Here is a 20,713-nt window from a genome sequence, read left to right on the forward strand (position 1 = left end):
CTCCAGACCTTAATCCCAGAGAAAACTTGTGGAGGGAGTTGAAGCTCTGAGTTGCCAAGCGACAGCCTCCAAGTCTTCATGATTTAGAGATGATCTGCAAAAAGGAATGGACCAAAATTTCTCCTGACATGTGCGCAAACCTCATCATCAACTACAAATAATGTCTGACTGCTTACTATGCTTGCTAAAAAGGGTTTTTGCCACCAAGTATTAAGTCTTGTTTGCCAGAAGGATCAAATATTTATTTCTCACTGCAAAATTAAAATACATTTATATAATTTATACAATGTGATTTTCTGGATTTTACTTTTGATATTCTATCTCTATGTTAAAATTAACCTACCCTTAAACTTTTAGACTTACAAAATCGGCAAGGGATCAAATACTTATTTCTCCCACTATTTTCAAATAGTATCTTGAGATGCTTAGAGTTATGCTGCTATGGGGATCAAACCCGCTTCCTTGAGTGACAGTTCTGATCAGAATCTCTGCACTGCTACAACACATTAGTAGTTTGTCAGTGTTTGTTCTGATGTATACTGTTATCACTTGTAAGGTTAGTACCCGTTCAGATGTGTAGGAGGAAACAGGAGGCACATTCTCTTTAATGTCCATGTGGGTTTATTTACTCCATAAACCAGCAAGGCAGCAACAGAAAGGAAAACAGTCCGTACATCAGGTCGACATAGCATAAAAGTCCATAGAAGAGCTCTGCTCTTCTCAGGCCTGTGGGCACACAGGCTGTGCAATGTCCAGCACTCAGGCTCTATCTGAAGCCACAGACACAGAAGGGCTTCTTCCTCTCAATACACAGACTCCTGTCTGTAGTGTCCAGCCTGGACACATGGAAATGTGTCCACACTGACAGACTCCCAAACACTCACTCCATGTGCTAAACACACCTCTTTAACATAGGTGTAACCACACCCAGGTACCTATCACATGGCCAGTCAGGTGAGTGTGACATCACCACAGGTCCTGAAACACACAGATAGGCAGGGTTATGTTACAGCGACAAGCAACCTATGTGACACATATCTCCCATCGACTATACAACCTTTAGCCACGCTACACACTATATTTGCACATTGATATAACAGTGCCTTTGAACAGGCACATTGAAGCGGAAAATGAGTGCTGTGATTAGAAACGCTCCCTGGAAACTTGTGATGAAGGGGTGGGTCATAGGGTTGGGTAATAAGTGATTCTATCGGACTGACAGGAACAACTTGGTCAGAAGCTGAGAGGGGTGACAAGGAGGTGAACAGCTGACAGCTGTTTAGAAATCAATGGGAGGGAGAGAGTTGACTGGGATGTTAAGAGCTAACTCGTCTCTTGAAATGTAACTGCTGTGCATACTTGTTCATGATTAATTCTCTGTGAAGCAAGCTTTTCACTGTGCAAGATAAAGCACTAATTGCAAGATAATGACATCAAAAAGAAAAAGCAAGCCAATTGTAAACTTGCTTATTTTATGCTGTCTCACTATCTAACGCATCATGCTGGAAATGTTGCAATATCATACTTATAGAGTTTGATCTCCATCAACCACAGTCAGACAAATTGTATACAAATGGAAGAAATGCATGACCATTATAAACCTCCTTAGGAGTGATTGAACAGCAAAAGATTACTCCAAGTACAAGACATATAATAGTTTGTGAGGTCACAAAGGAATCTAAGGTAACGTCTAAAAAACTAAAGGCTTTTCATAACTTAGCTAACGTACTGTAAATGTTCATGAATCCACCATCAGGGGGACAATGAGCAACAATGGTGCTCATGGTAAGATTGCAATGAGAAAGTCTCTGATCTCAACAAAGAACATTGCTTCCATTCTTTATTTTACTAAAGATTGCTTGCTTAAGCCAGAAAGCTATTGGAAAAATGTTTTGTTGAAACGAGAGAAGAAAATAGAGATTTTTGGTTTAAATGAGGAGAGGTATTTGGAAAAAGAAGAATACTGCGTAAGCACATCATTCCAATGGTGAAACATGTTTCTGGTAGTATCATGATTTGGGCATGTAATTCTACATCTAGTCCAGGACGGCTTGCAGTTATCGATGAAACAATGAATTATGAATCATACCAGCAAATTCTAAAGGAAAATGTCAGGACATCTGATTATGAGCTGAACATCATGGGAATATTGGTCAGGCAGCAAGACAACGACACAAAGCACACAAGTATGGTTACAGAACACTAAAGTTAAAGTTTTGGAAGGGCCAAGACAAAGTTCCTACCTTAATCCTATTGAAATGTTGTGAAAAGACCTGAAGGGAACAGATCATAGGAGAAAATCTCATTAACATAGCAAACTTGATGCATTCAAAAACAAGATAAGACGTGGAGTCACAATACACAGGAGAGTAACTAAAGAAAAAGAAAAAATAAGGTAAAAAAAATGGTAACAAAGAAAAATAAAAATAAATTATCTAAAAACAAATAAATGTAGATGAGTACGCACCAATGGCACACTGTGTGGAATGAAAAATGAAGGCAAGTGCAGTGCGTGGGCAGTCACCAGCAACTGGATGCAAGAGCCAGGTCGAAGCAAGTGTACATCCACCGCCCCGGTAATGTCAAGTGGGGAAAAACAAACATACAAACAAAGTTATATTATCAATTTTTATCCTCTCCTATTCCCTCTCTTTTTCTTTTAAAAGATATGTAAATCTCAATTCTGCTGAAAAAAGAATAGTTCAGCAGGCAATGTGCCCAAATAAACCATGATAGTAAGGGGTAATAAAACTGGAGATAGAACTCTTTTAATGCTTACCCCCTAATCTTATATACTAAAAGGATGAAACAACAGCAAGTTATGCTGCAGGATTTCCAAAGCTATTCACTTATTGACTTGTAGGATTGCTACTTCCAGTAGGTGGCATGAGATTTTAAGTCCTCGTCCTCTCTGAATAGACAGTCTGCATAGCTAATTTCACAGAAGAGCATGCAAGGCGTTTAAATCTCCTCATACTGGCATGTCACTCTCCATAAGGAGAAAACGTACCCCTTAGATACCAGTCTCAGCCTCTCAGCCAAATCAGTTGTCATACTTTGCACTTCGAGGGGCAATACGCCAAAACTCTGTGTCTGCAAACTGAGATTCTGATTTGGCTTTTATCCTAAGTCATATTGCAAGGCTCGTTAAAGGGTTGATTGTTACTTGTAGGATCGCTACTTCCAATAGGTCAAAGACCTGTGCAGTCTTTAAGTCAGATACATGGATAAAGTCATGAGGAAACCTGTAAAAAGCCAATATTCACTGATGCCTGAAGGTACTACAGAATTTAGTATAAGAAGTTTGTAATGCAGCAGGTTATTGTAGCTGTGGTTTTTCTGAAAATCTCCGTACCAAGCGTTTTCCCATTCCGAAAAAGCCTGAGGTCCAAAAATTCTACAGTAGAAGGAGAAATATGGTAAGTAACATGTATATCGAGAGTGTTCTTGTTAAGCTCCGCAATGAAATCTTCACATTCCTCCTTGGATCCAGTCCAAATAAAAAAAAAAAAATCAGTGCATCAAAACCTATGTAAAACAAACTGCTGAAATAAATCAGAAGGATTCATGTGTGCCCACTCCAGAAAGAGGTTGGCAAAGGAGGGGGCACAACATGCACCCATTGCTGTACCAGAGATCTGTCGATGATAAACAAAAATCAAAGATTAAACAATTGCGCGTAAGAACGAAATGAAGCAATTCCAAGAGAAATGAATAATGCATTTGATTTGCACTGCTTTGTGAATTAAAAAAAATGAATGACAGCTGCTATATCATGGTGATGACAAATATTGGTATAAAGGGACTCAACATAAATGGTGATGTTATAATCTTAGTGACAGTGCTTCCTGTTTTAGCAGTGGACACTGCAGACTCTCACACAGTGCGCTGCCACACAGATCTCCTCTATCCAGATGACTGATGAAGGTCAGGTTTTGACCAAAATGTCTAATTTTTTCTGGAATTTCTTCCCTCAATAAATAAGTTCTTATAAGTTATTATTATTATTATTATTATTATTATTATTATTATTATTATTATTATTACTTCAAATAAATAATTATTTACAATCCTATGCTGTAGTGTCTGTATACTCTCTTTTGCTACCCCCCTTCTCCAATTTGCGTGTTGGTGTCACAACACATGTTGCTCATAAGCTCTTGTATCCCATCATATGGCCCTATCCAATCCCCTTGTTTCCTATTACTAATCAAGTCTAGCTCGCTTTTTAACATGAAGATTCCAAATAAAGCAATTTTACCCAAATTCGGGCATAAAGTGAAACGTTGCATAATTTTTGGCACAACTTGAACTTGTGCAAACGTTTTGTTACTTTTGGTATTTTCACCCTAGTCAATCCCAGCTACACCAATATGGGTGGTGCTGAGGCTTGATGCGTTAATTCATGACAAGCTTTGGCATCTATTATCCCAGAAATCTTACCCCAGACAGATGCATGCCTGTCATCAGACACTCAATATTCATTATGGTTTCAAGGGTTTTTTCAAGATTGATGGTGGACTTAAGTCCATCACGTTCAACCTATAGCTAAACATGTTAATTCAGAGGAATGCAGAAACCTCACAGGGTAGACATTAATAGCTTAATGTTAGGGGAAACAATACTTCATGACTCCACAAACAGCAATACGACTAAGAGTCGTGCACCACTTCATGAATCGGGAGCATCTGACTCCGCAACGCTCCCTCGTCAAGGCTAGCCAGGAAATTTCCGGTCTTGATGAATCAGGGCCTAAGTAAGAAAGAAGAAATATAAGCCAGCTCACCCGTGATGCATTAACCAAGCTTCAGGAGCACGGACCTGCTGTGTCCAGGTGTATAAAGTCCATAAAAAAAGAGAATGTCCAGCTTCACCGAATCCGTAAAAAAGATTTTTCTTTATTCACATACTTTAAGCATAGAGGATACAGACCTCAGCACGAACGATATGGGTAAGAATCACCATCTAAGGTTAATTGTAGAACATTTTCACTATAAAACATAAAAACATCATACAAAGTGTTACGAAATTATTACAGTTTTCTAGGTGACGTTCATGACATACTGCAAGAGATGAGGTGAGGTGGTTTTCCATTTTGAAATCGGCAGCAAAATTTGCGTGATTGCTACTATAGATTCTCTTGTGGATTTGCTGACCATTTTCTTTTTCTAGAGCAAAGCCACTATGAGGACATATCCTTTTTATTTCTTGTTTTACAGTGAGATATGTACGTGTCCATGGGTGGCAGAAGGAAGTCTTTTATTCTCCAACAGTGTGGGATTTCCCTGTCCATACAACCATACAATATCTTTACAGAATCTCCTTTATATATTGTTATAATCTTTGTATATGAAAGTTCTGTTTTATAAAGAAGACATTTATATGACAATTTGGAACTGTACCTTATAGAATTGGACATGTGTATGGCACCATAGAATAACTTTGGTCCAAGTGCATGTTTTGTCTGGTGGCATTCGGACTGATAATACGGCCACCTGTATGAGCCCTTAGCCAGTACATTTGTATACCAACTTTGATAATTTTTATTTTAAAATCAATAAAGTGAATGAATCACTTTTTATTGCTGGTAAGTCTGATCTTTTATGGACCAAAAACAAATTATTAAAATGTTACAATTGTTTAATCTGAAAAAAACTTGATTCTTTGTTTGATATTTGTACTTCAGAAGTTTAGATACTATTTCGTATCTTTAGTTCTGCCTCTATTGTTTTATTGTACTATTTCTATTTTTCTTCCCATCAATAACACAAATCTTTCTTTACACAGGTTGGTCTTCCAAACGATCCCAGTTGTGTTGAAGAAATCTTACGGGTAAGTTTTAAAGTTTGCCATAAATCATGACTTTTTGAAGGGTTCTTTAAACTACTTTAATTGTGGAACAAACCAGTACAGTGATAATTTACAGTGTTTATAGTGATTTTTAATAGTACATAAAACATGTCACCATAACAGGAGCAGCACTTGTAATATGTCTCAGAATTCAATAAATCAAGAAAAACGTGGCTATAACCTGAATAATTGTTTCTGACTCTGTATTCCTACTTGTTACTTCAAGGTTTCTTGTCACAGACTTTGGTGTCAGCCGGGAATGTGCTCGTCTGAGCAATGGGATTTTCTAAATATAATAAAACTTGTATGTCGGGAACTAGTTTCTGCTGAAAGCACTTTCTTCATGTCTTTCATGCTCATTTCAAGTGGCCAAAGACACACACTTGTAATTGATGTCAAGGAATTCCTGTTTTTGTCTGTATTCTGCTGTCCTTAGACCTCCTATAAGTATAGACATAAATCATTGTGACATGCAGGATACAATGCAGAGTTGAAATCTATCTATTTATTAAAGAATTCTTAAGACTAAAGAACAAATGTATTTACTAGAATGGAGCTTTGATAAATTGTAGATTGATTTTGGATTTATTTCATTGGCACTTTGAGTGAATTGACTGCAGTAATGACCAAAATGTAAAGCTCATTTGACACCTTTTTAGTAATCGTCATGATAACACAGAGGAAGACTAGGAAATTCCAATATGCAACTGGTTCATTAAGTCTTTAGAAATGTTCAAAAATAATTGATTGTGTGCTCATTGTGTGAAAGCAGACCTTAAAGAAGCACTCCATCAAAGTTCTTATCCTCTTGGTATATTGCAGTTATCATGTTATATAGCACTGTGTACTTGCAATTGCTCATTTTGCCTTTCTTCCCAGTAAATTCTTCTCTTTTCCATTATGTCTGTGATATCACGTGATTGAAAATTGTCAGGCTGAATCCTTCTAAGCTCTATGTAGAGACGGGTAGTGTGTTTTCCCATCATGAGTCACCATTAGAATGACAATTCTACATCACTGTAAAGTCCATGCAGCCCAGCTCCACCTCTACTTCAACTCCTGACGCAGTTACTAATCTCCTCACACCTGCCAGGGACTTTGCAGTGATGTAGAATTGTAGTTCTAATGATGACTTGTGCAGGGAAAATAAACTTCCTGTTTTTACATAGAGCTTAGAAGGATTCAACTAGTCTGTCGATGTCATAGCATAGACCTAATAGAACAGAGAAGAATTAGCTCGGTAGAAGGGTAAAATGAGCAATTGTAAGTATACATTGGTATATGATATGATGATTGTAGTATATTAAGAGGATATAACCGTTGATAGAAGTGCTTCTTTAAACCATTATCTACCAATGTCCTTTTTTTGGGACATCTAATCTTTAGCTTCTAGCAGCTAAGATTTTATAATTTTTATAATTAGGTCCAATTTTTTGTGTTGTGTTTGTAAAATGAATGTTTTCAAAATAGGAAATCATGTCATTGTCATTTTTAATTGAATATTGGGACGCCCTTTTCTGAAAAATCCGTACTTGTAAAAATTTTAATTTGGCAAGTAATGTCTGTTCTTTTGATATCTTCTTTAGTAAATTGTATTCTCCCAAAAAATCTGAACCAGTTTTTACACAACTCTGCATTGTCCCATTCCTCTGTCTTTCTTACTCTGCATTTATGTTTGTAGTTGCAGTTGTGTCCCTTCATACAGTGATACTGGCCAATAAGTGATGACAATGCCTATTTGCAATTTTAGTTGAAAAAAATTCAGTCTGCCCTCTGGAGATTAGTGATGCACGTGTCCATGGAATAGTGTTCCCAAATAAATCCCAAGTAAAAAACGATTGGCAGTCCACTTGTTTTCAATCAAATTATATTATATATTGTCAACTTTGTGACACGTTTCGGCTATACAAAGCTTGTTTTCAAACATATAAAAGGAAATAGATCATATCCTTAAATATCTCTCTGGGCGGTACATGACATCATCTCATTGCGTTTTCTTGATTTTGTATGATCAGTAATAATTCAGTCGATATTTGCCAAGTTATTCATACAATTGTAGGAAGAATAACAGAGGAACTGCACAAGACAGAGTTTTAAGAAAATAATCGTTATTCCATAGGACATACAATTATTTGATAAACCAAACATGTCATGAGTGGTGACAGGTTCTTTAGAAGATATTTTCATATAAATTTGGACATCCATTTTTTTCTGATAGAGACCTCCAAACCCTTTGAATAGATATTGGGTAGTATTTAAAAATTCTGGCTGTCACAACTTTCATCAGCATGTAAATGTGCCCTATAATATCTTTTCCATAAAGGTCCTAAATTATTGGATTTTTCTACATAATCTTTTAAAAAAGTAATAAAAGAACAGCACAAATATTAGACAAATCTTTTCTTTTTATTTAAAGGGAGTCTGTCAACACAAAATGACAATTCCAACCAAGCACAGGGACTCTGTGCTCCCTTGGTGTGGCCAAATAGTTCAGTGCAACTTCCCACCTACTGGTTTTCCATCTATCTCTTCCTTTCTCTGCCTCTTGTAAACCAAAGCTGTCACTCAATGAAGAGGTAGATGGAAGAGAAGAAGGTGGAAAAGTGCATAAAAGAATGCACCGAGCGCCTATGCGTGGTTTGAACAGCCATTTTGTACTGACAGACTTCCTTTAAATGATTCTTGTAATTTGAAGTCTCTTTCTAGTCTGCTTCTGGTTATATAAAATATCAGGCTACGTTTCCATGATGAGTTTTTGGTAATTTTTTTTACTCTGCGCATTTTCAAAAAAAATGGAAGTAACCTATTTTACTTAATGGGTGTAGAAAATCTGCAACATCAAAAACTCATCAAAGCTCATCGTTGGAACGTAGCCTAACGCTGCTTTTGTAGCAGACATCTCTAATTTCTCAGCAATTACAGGAAAGAAGGGGTGTCCGATTGTAGCAATATTTAAGTCTTTGAAAAGAAATGTAAGAGTTAAAATGATGGAAATAATGAGTTTGATAGATTACAGTATGTAGATAATGCCGATACCAGGTAGCAAATAAGTTTACACATGAAACGTCACTCTAAGGACTCATGATCGTAGTCGGATTATGGCTCCATGTATGAACCAAATATTTTGTTATACAGACAAGATAGAATCTGGTCCTGTGAGATCAGGAAGGTCTTTTCTGATATCAGAGGATGAAATCTGAAATACCTACTTAGCACTATATACAGTATATGGCTCCAGGTCAAGGGCGGACATATCATTAGTGCAACCTGTGCAGCCGCACAGGGGCCTCAAAGGTAAGGAGTCCCATTTCAGTCTCTAAAGCAGGTAGAATTGTGCATTATGGTGAGCTGTTGGGCTGCAAAGTGCCCATATATTGTTTTTGTACAGGGGCCATTTTCTGTCTCTGTCCACCAGTGCTCCAGGTGTAACTCAAATCTTATAGTCTCCATTTCAAAACCTGGGACAGGGCTCCTCTATCCAGTGCCATTTATAATACAGAGGTCTTCTTATGTGGCAATGATATGGTTTTATGGAGTTAGCCTTAGATCATGTGTGGTACTTTATTTTGCATTACTTTGCGCCATTTTTACCACTTTCAGTTGATTTACGCCCTTTTCAGGGAAACCACTACATGACATTTCTTATTAACCAGCCCAATGGGCTTTATAGTTGGCAGCAACAAGACTGACTTCCAATAAACCCACAAAGTGCTTGCCCCTTGGACCCTCCATGAACAGCACAGGCTCTTATCATATGAAGTTGAGAGCAGTGTATCTTTTTGAACTTCTACCTATAAAATGTTTTTTTTTCATTCTTTTGACATTTTTTTTTAAATTTCTATTCCTCCAACCAATGAGCATGCTTGGTGCACTCATACTTTTCTAGTAGCTCTGAAATGGTTATTATATCACCGGGGTGTGGGAGAAGTTCTTTAAATTAAAGTTTCAATTAACTGTGTGAACAGAGTCATCTTTTCTCGCGTCCTGCCAACTAGATGCAATAACCCTGCACTCTATAAATATATATCAACGGACAAAAATGCCCTTGACAGTCGAAATTACATGTGCAATTTCCATTTTTTGTGTGCTGTTTAAAGCGCTAATGGATTTCATCAGCCCCATCTCTATTTGATGTGACTCTTTCATGTAACACAATTAGCAGGTAGAGACCTTTATTTGCTCCTCCATCATTTTCCCTGTAAAATAGGAACTGACATTAAGGGAGATGCTTAAAAATGTCTTCTAGTAAGTGTAATATAAAAGATAAGCTGTCCGCAGAGGTTAGGTTACACATTCGCGTAGTAGCTAAAAGGGCTTTAAAATATTTTCATATGGATTTTATAGGGGGTGGTGGTGAGGATGACATGGGATGGGGCAGCTAGAAAGTTGCCAACATGATGTGAATTTACAATGATAATCCAGACGTCACTGGGAAAGTGAGTAACAAGCTAAAAAGCCTAGTGAATCATGCGGACCTGTCAAATGGAAGAACACGGAAAGTGATGATGTCAAACAGTCGTAACTTAGCAACCTGGCATTAGGCTGTCAAAAGACTTTGTGAGTGAAGGCACTTTTAAATAGCCTGGTAAATAAATGAACTATATATATTTTAGGAATACGACGGAACAAAGAAACTACCAAGAGAAATATTGGGTTTGTTCTTGAAACCGTGTTATTTACCGTTGGAAAATATGGCCTTTTTTCTAGCTGGCGTTGCTTGCCGGCTTATGCACTCTTCTGTCAGCAATCCATTGATTGCATGGCATGAAGTATTGGCCATGGTGAAAGAAACCTATAGTTTATCTCAAATCTGTTAGCATTTAGATTTTTTGTCTGCAAACACATTTTCGAACCACAATGGCATTTTATTGTTGGAACAGTCTTTGTTACTAAGCCGTTCGTCAATAATCTTAATAACACAGAAGCCGGAGCCGAGAAAAATGGCTGCCACTCACATGTCAGAGTCTGGAGAACGCCAGCTATTAAGTGTTAGAAGACAATTTAATAGACAAGGTGATGGTCGCTTTTATTTAGACCGCAAACATTTCAGATGTCCTTTCATATATTTTACACAGTGCCGGTGGTTTAACCAGTAGAGTACATGTCTATTGTTGAAGCCCTAATCACACGGTGTGAAAATTGCCACACGTTTTACAATCAGCTTCTTCATGTGTAGCACAGAAAAGAAAGAAGAAAATTGGAAAAATGTTAAAATTATATTCTATGTTTGAAAAGAGAGCATGAAAATTAATGTGTTTTCCTTTTTTTCCCATTTGCAAGAAAATGTGAATTTTGCTTTTTGTAAATTAACTCCAGTAATAGCAAATATGTCTATACTCTTCTTTAAATGGTCACAGTTTCTGTGCCCAAGTTCTATGGTCTCTGATGGTCTTTGCTTACTTGATTGCAGCGCTAGTGTGTCATACATTCATTGGCCTGATTTGGATGGTTGGTATAGAAGAGTCATCATGGCTATGGAAATGAAACTGAACTCTGAAGGGGTATCATCATGGGATCTCTGGGGGTTTTGAATATGAAATGTGGCAATATTCTAGTTTGTCATTTTTATACATATATGGATGGTATTGTCTTTTTTCAGAAAATTAGATCGATTGTATATAGAACTCCCATAAGAGTAAAAGGAGAGAGAAAAGGATACACTACTGCCTCTTGACTTATAGCAGTCATGGTACTAGTAAAGATGAGGGATCATAGACCCCTTAGTTCTGGACATAGGTGCGAGTCCTATTTGTGGGACCATGTCTCTCACACACTTATGGACATAGATACAGTGCCTTGCGAAAGTATTCGGCTCCCTGTAACTTTTCAGCCTTTTCCCACATATCATGCTTCAAACCTAAAGATTCCAAATGTACATTTTTGGTGAAGAATCAACAACAAGTGGAACACAATTGTGAAGTTGAACAAAATTTATTTGTTGTATTAAATTTTTGTGGAAATTCAAAAACTGAAAAGTGGGGCGTGCAATATTATTCGGCCCCTTTAACTTAATACTTTGTTGCGCCACCTTTTGCTGCGATTACAGCTGCAAGTCGCTTGGGATATGTCTCTATCAGTTTTGTACATCGAGAGACTGAAATTCTTGCCCATTCTTCCTTGGCAAACAGCTCGAGCTCAGTGAGGTTTGATGAAGATCGTTGGTGAGCAGCAGTTTTCAGCTCTTTCCACAGATTCTCGATTGGATTGAGGTCTGGACTGTGACTTGGCCTTTCTAACACCTGGATACGTTTATTTTTTAACCATTCCATTGTAGATTTTGCTTTATGTTTGGGATCATTGTCTTGTTGGAAGACAAATCTCCTTCCCAGTCTCAGGTCTTTTGCAGACTCCAACAGGTTTGTTTTCTTCAAGAATGGTCCTGTATTTGGCTCCATCCATCTTCCCATCAATTTTAACCATCTTCCTTGTCCCTGCTGAAGAAAAGCAGGCCCAAACCATGATGCTGCCACCACCATGTTTGACAGAGGTGATGGTGTGTTCAGGGCGATGAGCTGTGTTGCCTTTACGCCAAACATACCGTTTGGCATTTTTGGCAAAAAAGTTCGATTTTGGTTTCATCTGACCAGAGCACCTTCTTCCACATGTTTGGTGTGTCTCCCAGATGGCTTGTTGCAAACTTTAAATTACACTTTTTATGGATATCTTTGAGAAATGGCTTTCTTCATGCCACTCTGCCATAAATGCCAGATTTGTGCAGTGTACGACTGATTGTTGTCCTATGGACAGACTGTTCCACCTCAGCTGTAGATCTCTGCAGTTCATCCAGAGTTCTCATGGGCCTCTTGGCTGCATCTCTGATCAGTCTTCTCATTGTTTGACATGAAAGTTTAGAGGGACGGCCGGGTCTTGGTAGATTTGCAGTGGTATGATACTCCTTCCATTTCAATATGATCGCTTGCACAGTGCACCTTGGTATGTTTAAAGTTTGGGAAATCATTTTATATCCAAATCTGGATTTAACCTTCTCCACAACAGTATCACAGACGTGCCTGTTGTGTTCCTTGGTCTTCATGATGCTCTTTGTGCTTCAAACAGAACCCCCTGAGACTATCACAGAGCAGGTGCATTTATACGGAGACTTGATTACACACAGGTGGATTATATTTATCATCATTATGCATTTAGGACAACATTAGATAATTCAGAGATCCACAATGAACTTTTGGAGTGAGTTTGCTGCACTGAAAGTAAAGGGGTCGAATAATATTGCACGCCCACTTTTCAGTTTTTGAATTTCCACAAAAATTAAAAATAACCTATACATTTTGTTCAACTTCACAATTGGGTTCCACTTGTTGTTGATTCTTCACCAAAAATTTACATTTGGTTTCTTTATGTTTGAAGCATGATATGTGGGAAAAGGTTGAAAAGTTCCAGGGAGCTGAATACTTTCGCAAGGCACTGTATATCTTTGATACATACATAACTTTTACGATTAGACTTCATTATTAAAGCTGGAAACAAACATTCAGTTTTTGAGCAAAAGGCAGAAATAAACCCAGCAGGAAAGATAAAACCCCATTTTCTACTCCTTTTCAATTCACTAATGGCTTTGGTGTAAAAAACTACATCAAAAACTGTGTTTGAAACTGCATCAAAAACAGCATGTATGATTCCAGCTGGGTCCGGAACTGCTGAGGCTGCGTCCCTTGTTTCCCAGGAGAAGGCAAAAAGGACTGGACCCGGGGTTCTGACCCGGAAGCTGGTGGCGCGGCTATAAGTGAAAGTGCGCACAACGTCGGGCAGTTTTCCGCCAGCGGTGACAGAAGCAAGGTGCATGCGCAGAGGGCTCCAAGGGGTGTGCAGTGAGGCCACAAAGACACGTGGCCGATTCAATGCTGGGACGCTGCTGGAGTCCACTGCAGTAATAAGGAAAGAGCCGGGAGCCCTGTTCAGCTAAGCACCACACGCCAGCCTAAGAACCAGAGCCGAGTTCAGGACTGTTCACTGCTGCCTTCGTCATCGGATTGTGGTCTACAGTACCCCACCAAAGAAGCAGAGCGCACCAGTAGTTGACGGCGCTTTAGTCTTGGCAGGAACAGGCAGCATGCAGCATAGAGAGAAAAGTGCAGCACGCCCAGTAGCTGGCAGAGATCGAGGTGTTGTGTGCTTCGTGACCGCGAGTACAACGCACATGCCTCAATTAGAGAACCGAGTACTGGATAGACTTTTGTAACCCACCTTACCAGCATATATTTTCCCAATCCCGGGAGACCCTGATCGTGCCTTGTTTGCTCTGGCCGCATATGTTCATGGACTAGGGGCTCAGTGGAAGGTACCGGACACCGACCACTGCCAGAAGGCGGGACAATGATGCCCACAAGGCCATGTTGGAAAAGACGCTGTGCCAGCCATTGTCGGCACCATTGACTTCATAGTCTTAGGAACTACTGACTTTCTAGCTGGATTAATCAGAACTGCCGCTACCTGATCTTTTATTCTTTAACTCATAATATCATTTGCAAATTATACTGTTTAATCCCCTGTTTAACCATTTATCTCCCTGCGTTGTATATACCTCTGATAAAGTAAAAACATTAACCCTTGTTCTGCCTCCTGTCCGTCACTAGATATGGCAACACCAAACTCCCTACCTAAAAAAAACCACAGCCACCAACCCTCTAAGTATTAGATGAGGAATGTATCATTGACTCTGTATTCCCACGTCACTTTGGAATAAAAAAGCACAAAATAATGAACCATTGGCGACTACTACTTCTCTTTTCATAATCATTTGATTTGGACCAACTTTTTGGCACCTTGGGCCTTTTTCCTTAAAGCTTTTACACCAGAAAAGTGGCATAAAAGCTTTAAAAAAATGAACATTTTTGTGCAACGTGAAGTTGCACAAACATATTACAATTTTTGGTCTTTTCAGGCTTGTTTGAATGAGGCTGTTGAAATGGGCGATGTTGGGGAGGACCCGGAGTGGGACATGGGCGAGTTTATCCCGCCTGTCCAATTTGTTAAAAGTAATGGCATTTTGTATGCCAGAAATATTACTCTTGTACTGGACTGGGGTAGCGTTTCTGCAGTAGCGCACAAAGACACGTGCTACTTATAAGATGCAACAAATTTATTAAGTAATGTGCACTTCTTAATGAATTCAGCACCTTGACCTCTTTCAAGACTGGCATATCGAAACCATGTGTCGTGCCAGTCTTAATGATTCAGCCTCACTATCTCTCTACATTTAAAGCACCACTCCAGCGCTGAAAACAAAACAAAATGCTGGAGTGACACTTTAAGAGCTTTTCAGTGGGGGTCCTAGCAGTTGGACCCTTATTGATCTCAAACATTTTTCATGTCCTTTGCATAGAGGTTAGTTTTTAAAATTAAAAAAAAAAATTAAAGCCTTACTTGCAAGACAAATCTGATATAGGGACCCTTTCTCATCATTTTGACCATTACTCATTCTATCAGCTGTTTGTTTCATATTTTTTCCTCTACTCATCTACTAGGTTAGAACATACAATATTCATCTTTCGTGCTTCTAGTTTCTGTAGTCATTATTCATTTTTTGGATGCTCTCTTCAACCACATTTCTGTCTGCCATTTTCACAGTTCTGTTATTCATTTTTTCCTTGAATGCAGCAGTAACATTTCTGGATTACACATTGTTTTGTAATGAGGTAAATACATTAATTATCGTTACATCTGCAATTCATAAAACTAGAGCTGAACTTTTACACAATAGTCACTGGCTTCATAACAGCAAACAAATAGACACTCCGCAGTATTTAGAGAAAAGAAATGTTTTAGTAGCTTTAATGGAATTATAATACCGGGGTTATGTCTGCTATTTTCATTTACGTGTCTCTGTGAAGCAGGTAAAAATCATGTGGATTCATATTAGATTCAGATTTTTTTTTCATCCTTATATTAAATAAAACTCATTCTTTAGGTTTTCCTAGATTTTTCTTTTGAGCCACAGGTAGTGATGAGCGAGTATACTCATTGCTCGGGTTTTACTGAGCACGCTCGTGTGGTCTCCGAGGATTTATGACTGCTCGGAGATTGTTTTCATCGCCTGCATGATTTACAGCTTTTAGCCAGCTTGATTACATGTGGGGATTACCTAGCAACCAGGCAAACCCCACATGTACTCAGCCTGGCTAATGGCTGTAAATCATTCTGCTGCCGTGATGAAAACTAAATCGCCAAACACTAACAAATACTCGGAGGTCACCCGAACGTGCTCAGGAAAACTCGAGCAATGAGTACACTCGCTCATCACTAGTCAGAGGACATCAAAACATGCCTATGTGGGTAATAGTAGAGAAAAAGAAAATCCTTCCTGATATCAAAATGACAGTCAAATAATTTCCTTGGATCAAGTGAAACAAAACTTTCTCACTCAGTTTTTATAAATCCTGTTATTGCATCAGTCATTACAAACTCTTGGTTGGGTTATTCCAAGGTTTGACTACTTTAACTGTAAAGAACCCTTTTATATATTAATACTTAAAGAGGTTGTCCTTGGCGTCTGCGGCCGTCGGTCGGAAGTGCTCACTTGCGGAGCTGGTCGTCTTCTGGTAGTGGTTGAGGCTTGGTACTACACATCTGCCTCCTATTCAAATTTCAGCGCAAGTGAGCACTTCCTGCCGGTGGCCACCGCCGACATCAGTAACAGCTGATTGGCGGGAGTTCCGGGTGTCACACCCCGGCCAATCATACATTGAAGACCTATTCTAAGCATAGGTCATCAATGAAAAAGTAGTGGACAGCCTCTCTAAAGTGACCTTAGTACCCTGGCACTGAAAAGTAACTATACATTTGTCACCTTATATAGTCACTCTTCCTAGTCGCCTCCTCAGTAGCACGAGGAAAGCAGTTTTTCGTGGCACCCCTAATAAGAATGACCAACTTTTTAGAAAAAAGACAAATACAAAGTCTCTAAAGAGTGTAGGTACACTACATGTATGTTGTAGTAAACTATACCTGTTAGCTACATTTCTATATTATAGGGCCTCTAATTCTGTCCAAACAACATTGTGTAATGGCAAATATTTGACATTTCTATTAAATTGACAGATTAATGCAGTATTTGGCTTTGGCTTATAGTATTTGCTCGTTAACTGTTATGCCAACGGATCTACACCATCTGCAGAAGCCAAATCTAAATTGAGTCAGAAATGTAAATACAATTGGCAGTATGCTGTGTTTCTTTACCTCCTTGTACTTGTGTATGTTAAATCCTTGCCAGGACTAACTAACAGCAAGAAACACTCAAATATACTTCAAGGTTAGAGGAGCAATTGAATATCTCTGTGTTAGACACACAACAGTAATTCCCAATTCGGTTACATACTAATATTGTTTTCTTTTCCAAGTGATTAAAGATTGCTGTATTTCACCACTGCTAAAAATACAATATTTTCTGTTGTTAGTTGATATTGTATTAGCACCTTAACCACCAGAGGTATTTTCAGTTTTTGTTTTTGGCCCCCTTCTTCCTAGAACCATAACTTTTTTATTTTTCTGTCAATATGGCCATGTGACGGCTTGTTTTTTTGGGACAAGTTGTACTTTTGAACGACACTATTGGTTTTAACATATCATGTACTGGAAAACTGGAAAAATATTCCAAGTGTGGTGAAATTGCAAAAAAAGTGCAATTCCACAATTGTTTTTTACCATGTTCATTAAATGCTAAAGCTGACCTGCCATTATGATTCTTCAGATCATTCTGAGTTCAAAGACACCAAACCTGTCTAGGATCTTTTTTTATTTAAATGGTGAAAACAAATTCCAAAATTTATACATAAATAAAAAAATTAAATTGTGCCATTTTCGGATACCCATAGCGTTATCTGGGGCTGGGTGAGAGCTTATTTTTTTTGTGTGACAAGCTGATGTTTTTATTGATACCATTTTGGTGCAGATACGATCTTTGATCTCCTGTTATTGCATTTTAATGCAACGTTGCGGCGACCAAAAAACGTAATTCTGGCGTTTTGACTTTTTTTCTCATTATGCCGCTTAGCGATTGGGTTAATTATTTTTTTTATATTGATAGATCGGGGCAATTCTGAACACGTTGAAACCAAATAAGTGTATATTTCATATTTTTTGTTTCATAATGAACGGGGCGAAAATGGGGTGATTTGAATGGTTTGTACAATTTTTCCAGGTTTCCAAGCCAATGTCCTATACTCTAAAATATCACTTACTTGGTTGCACCTTGGCTGGTGATCCCAGCCAATCTCTCGGCCCGCTCTGTATAGCTTATGACACCCTCAAGTTCTTCACAGAGTAAAGCCTTATCCACACATTTTTCACGTCAACAAAAAGTACAATTGATTTTCATGTGTTTTCTCAAAATTAAAAAAATTGAAGATGGTTTCCCAAGCTTTTCTTAGCAGCAAGTCAGTGTAAAATAGTCGGGACATAGATGCCATCCAAGTCTGTTTTTTTAACTACTCATTCACTTGTGTCATACCGTTGCTGCCGCCTCCCCAGTCAGCGTCTCTTTCTCCGCGCTCGCTCCCGGCCTCTGCTTCTCGTGCGCACGCGCATACCAGGTTCAGTGCTGCACGTGTGCACTTCTGATCTTCTGTCTCCTCTATGGTCCTCGAGGACTAATACCCTGAGGTTGGTTCTCCTTATTGTCCTCTCTATGGTACTGGAGGTCTGTTACCTGGAAGTGCTACCCTGCCTGTAGGTATTTAAACTGCTTCCTGCCGTCCCTCTGTGCCAGGTTATCATTTGTTCCTTCAGGTGTTCCTGGCCGCTCTTAGTCTCTGTGAAGTTCGTTTTCCCTCTGACTTTGGGTTTATCCTGTGTCTCTGCAGTTCCTGTCTTTCCTGGATCCTGCTAGCCTCTGTGTTTCCTCTGTTCCTTCGCCAGTTCCTGTACTGGTGCAGTTTTCCCATCAGTCCTGTGTCTCTGCAGTTCTCTCTATAGGACTACACTCGGATGTCATCTGAGTACAGCCTGTTTCTATAGCATTACTCTGTTGTCCTACTATCCCAGCCTTATCTTGGTCTTCTCCCGTCCCCGTCCTCCAGCTTCCGTGGCGATAGTCCCTCGCGGGCCTGCCCCTAACACTCCCTGTATAGGGGGCGGTCTATCTGGTCAGCTCGTCCGTGAGGGGTTCGTCGTCATGGTCTAGAGGGTCCACTTCCCGTTTTCCTCCTGTGAATCATCACACTCACTATAGGACTGCATTCGGGTGACATCTGAGTGCAGCCTGATTCTTACAGCATAACAACTTGAATGTGCATGTAACACAATATGCAATAAAATTGATATTTTAAAATAACTTTAAGCTATAATATATTGGTGTAATATCCTTTGTAAAATCGGATAGCACCTGTTCAACAAAAATATATTTGTGATTGTGGCCTAATGTCATGAACCATTCCTTACTGGGCTTTGTACCAGTCATTTGGGTGAGTGTCAAATGGATGACCCATGGACCACTCCTCGTGATTATAAATATGTGTTGTGAAGTGGAGAACGTGGTCACCTTAGGTGTCTGTCTCAGTATAAATTTATTTTACATAGTTATTCCTAATTTTTAACTGTTAAGAAAAAACAACATTACTTCCAATCTTTGAGTCCCACTTTCTTATGCTTTCCCTTTGTGAACAAAGATATCTTAGAAGAGATGAGACTTATTGTACAATACATGTATTTGTAATAGATTGATAAAGATGATTAAATAAAAATTGTAGTCCCAGTTATCGGATTTGTCATTCGATGTGATTCCATCTGTTACACTGAATCCTATGATAGTCAGACTCATCAACTGCATGAACTCATGAGCATTTTATTCCCCGAAGACAAGTACACCCACTATGTGAAGACTTCATCAAAAGAGAGATTGAATTAAACCCACATAGCTTGAAAAAGGAGGGTTTTTCACTGGAATTACTTTAGGAATTATTTCCTTGTTTTATTTGACTGCTATCTTGTTCTGTGCAACATTAGATTTCCCTAAGGGCTGGTGGATGGAGGATCTACAGTTTACTAAAATTAAATACTGGGAAAAATGAAGTAAATGTGTGACTTGGTTCCAGGCTAAAATATACAGTTATATGAAAAAGTTTGGGCACCCCTATTAATCTTAAGCTTAATGTTTTATAAAAATTGTTTTTTTTTGCAACAGCTATTTCAGTTTCATATATCTAATAACTGTTGGACCCAGTAATGTTTCTGCCTTGAAATGAGGTTTATTGTACTAACAGAAAATGTGCAATCTGCATTCAAACAAAATTTGACAGGTGCATAAGTATGGGCACCCTTATCATTTTCTTGTTTTAAATACTCCTACCTACTTTTTCCTGACTTACTAAAGCACTTTTTTTGGTTTTCTAACCTCATTGAGCTTTGAACTTCGTAGCCAGGTGTATGCAATCATGAGAAAAGCTACTTAAAGTGGCCACTTGCAAGTTGTTCTCCTGTTTGAATCTCCTCCGAAGAGTGGCATCATGGGCTCCTCAAAACAACTGTCTAATGATCTGAAAACAAAGATTATTCAACATAGTTGTTCAGGGGAAGGATACAAAAAGCGGTCTCAGAGATTTAACCTGTCAATTTCCACTGTGAGGAACATAGTAAGGAAATGGAAGAACACAGGTACAGTTCTTGTTAAGGCCACAAGTGGCAGGCCAAGAAAAACATCAGAAAGGCAGAGAAGAAGAATGGTGAGATCAGTCAAGGACAATCCTCAGACCACCTCCAGAGAGCTGCAGCATCAACTTGCTGCAGATGGTGTCACTGTGCATCGGTCAACTATACAACGCACTTTGCACAAGGAGAAGCTGTATGGGAGAGTGATGCGAAATAAGCCATTTCTGCAAGCACGCCACAAACCGAGTCGGCTGAGGTATGCAAA

The 20,713-nt window shown here is 38.8% G+C and overlaps 1 protein-coding gene across 3 annotated transcripts in view; it reads left to right on the forward strand.

Annotated features, from left to right (window-relative positions):
• AFF2 (ALF transcription elongation factor 2) overlaps nt 1-20,713 on the forward strand; it is a 792,369-nt gene that overhangs the window by 417,740 nt on the left and 353,916 nt on the right. For all 3 annotated transcript variants that reach the window (XM_069747042.1, XM_069747043.1, XM_069747044.1), the window contains one exon: nt 5,788-5,832. In XM_069747042.1, the coding sequence (XP_069603143.1) occupies nt 5,788-5,832 (45 nt within the window). The remainder of the gene's footprint in view (nt 1-5,787; nt 5,833-20,713) is intronic.

The sequence above is a fragment of the Ranitomeya imitator genome, chromosome 2 (assembly GCF_032444005.1).
Source record: "Ranitomeya imitator isolate aRanImi1 chromosome 2, aRanImi1.pri, whole genome shotgun sequence".
Lineage (NCBI taxonomy): Eukaryota > Metazoa > Chordata > Amphibia > Anura > Dendrobatidae > Ranitomeya > Ranitomeya imitator.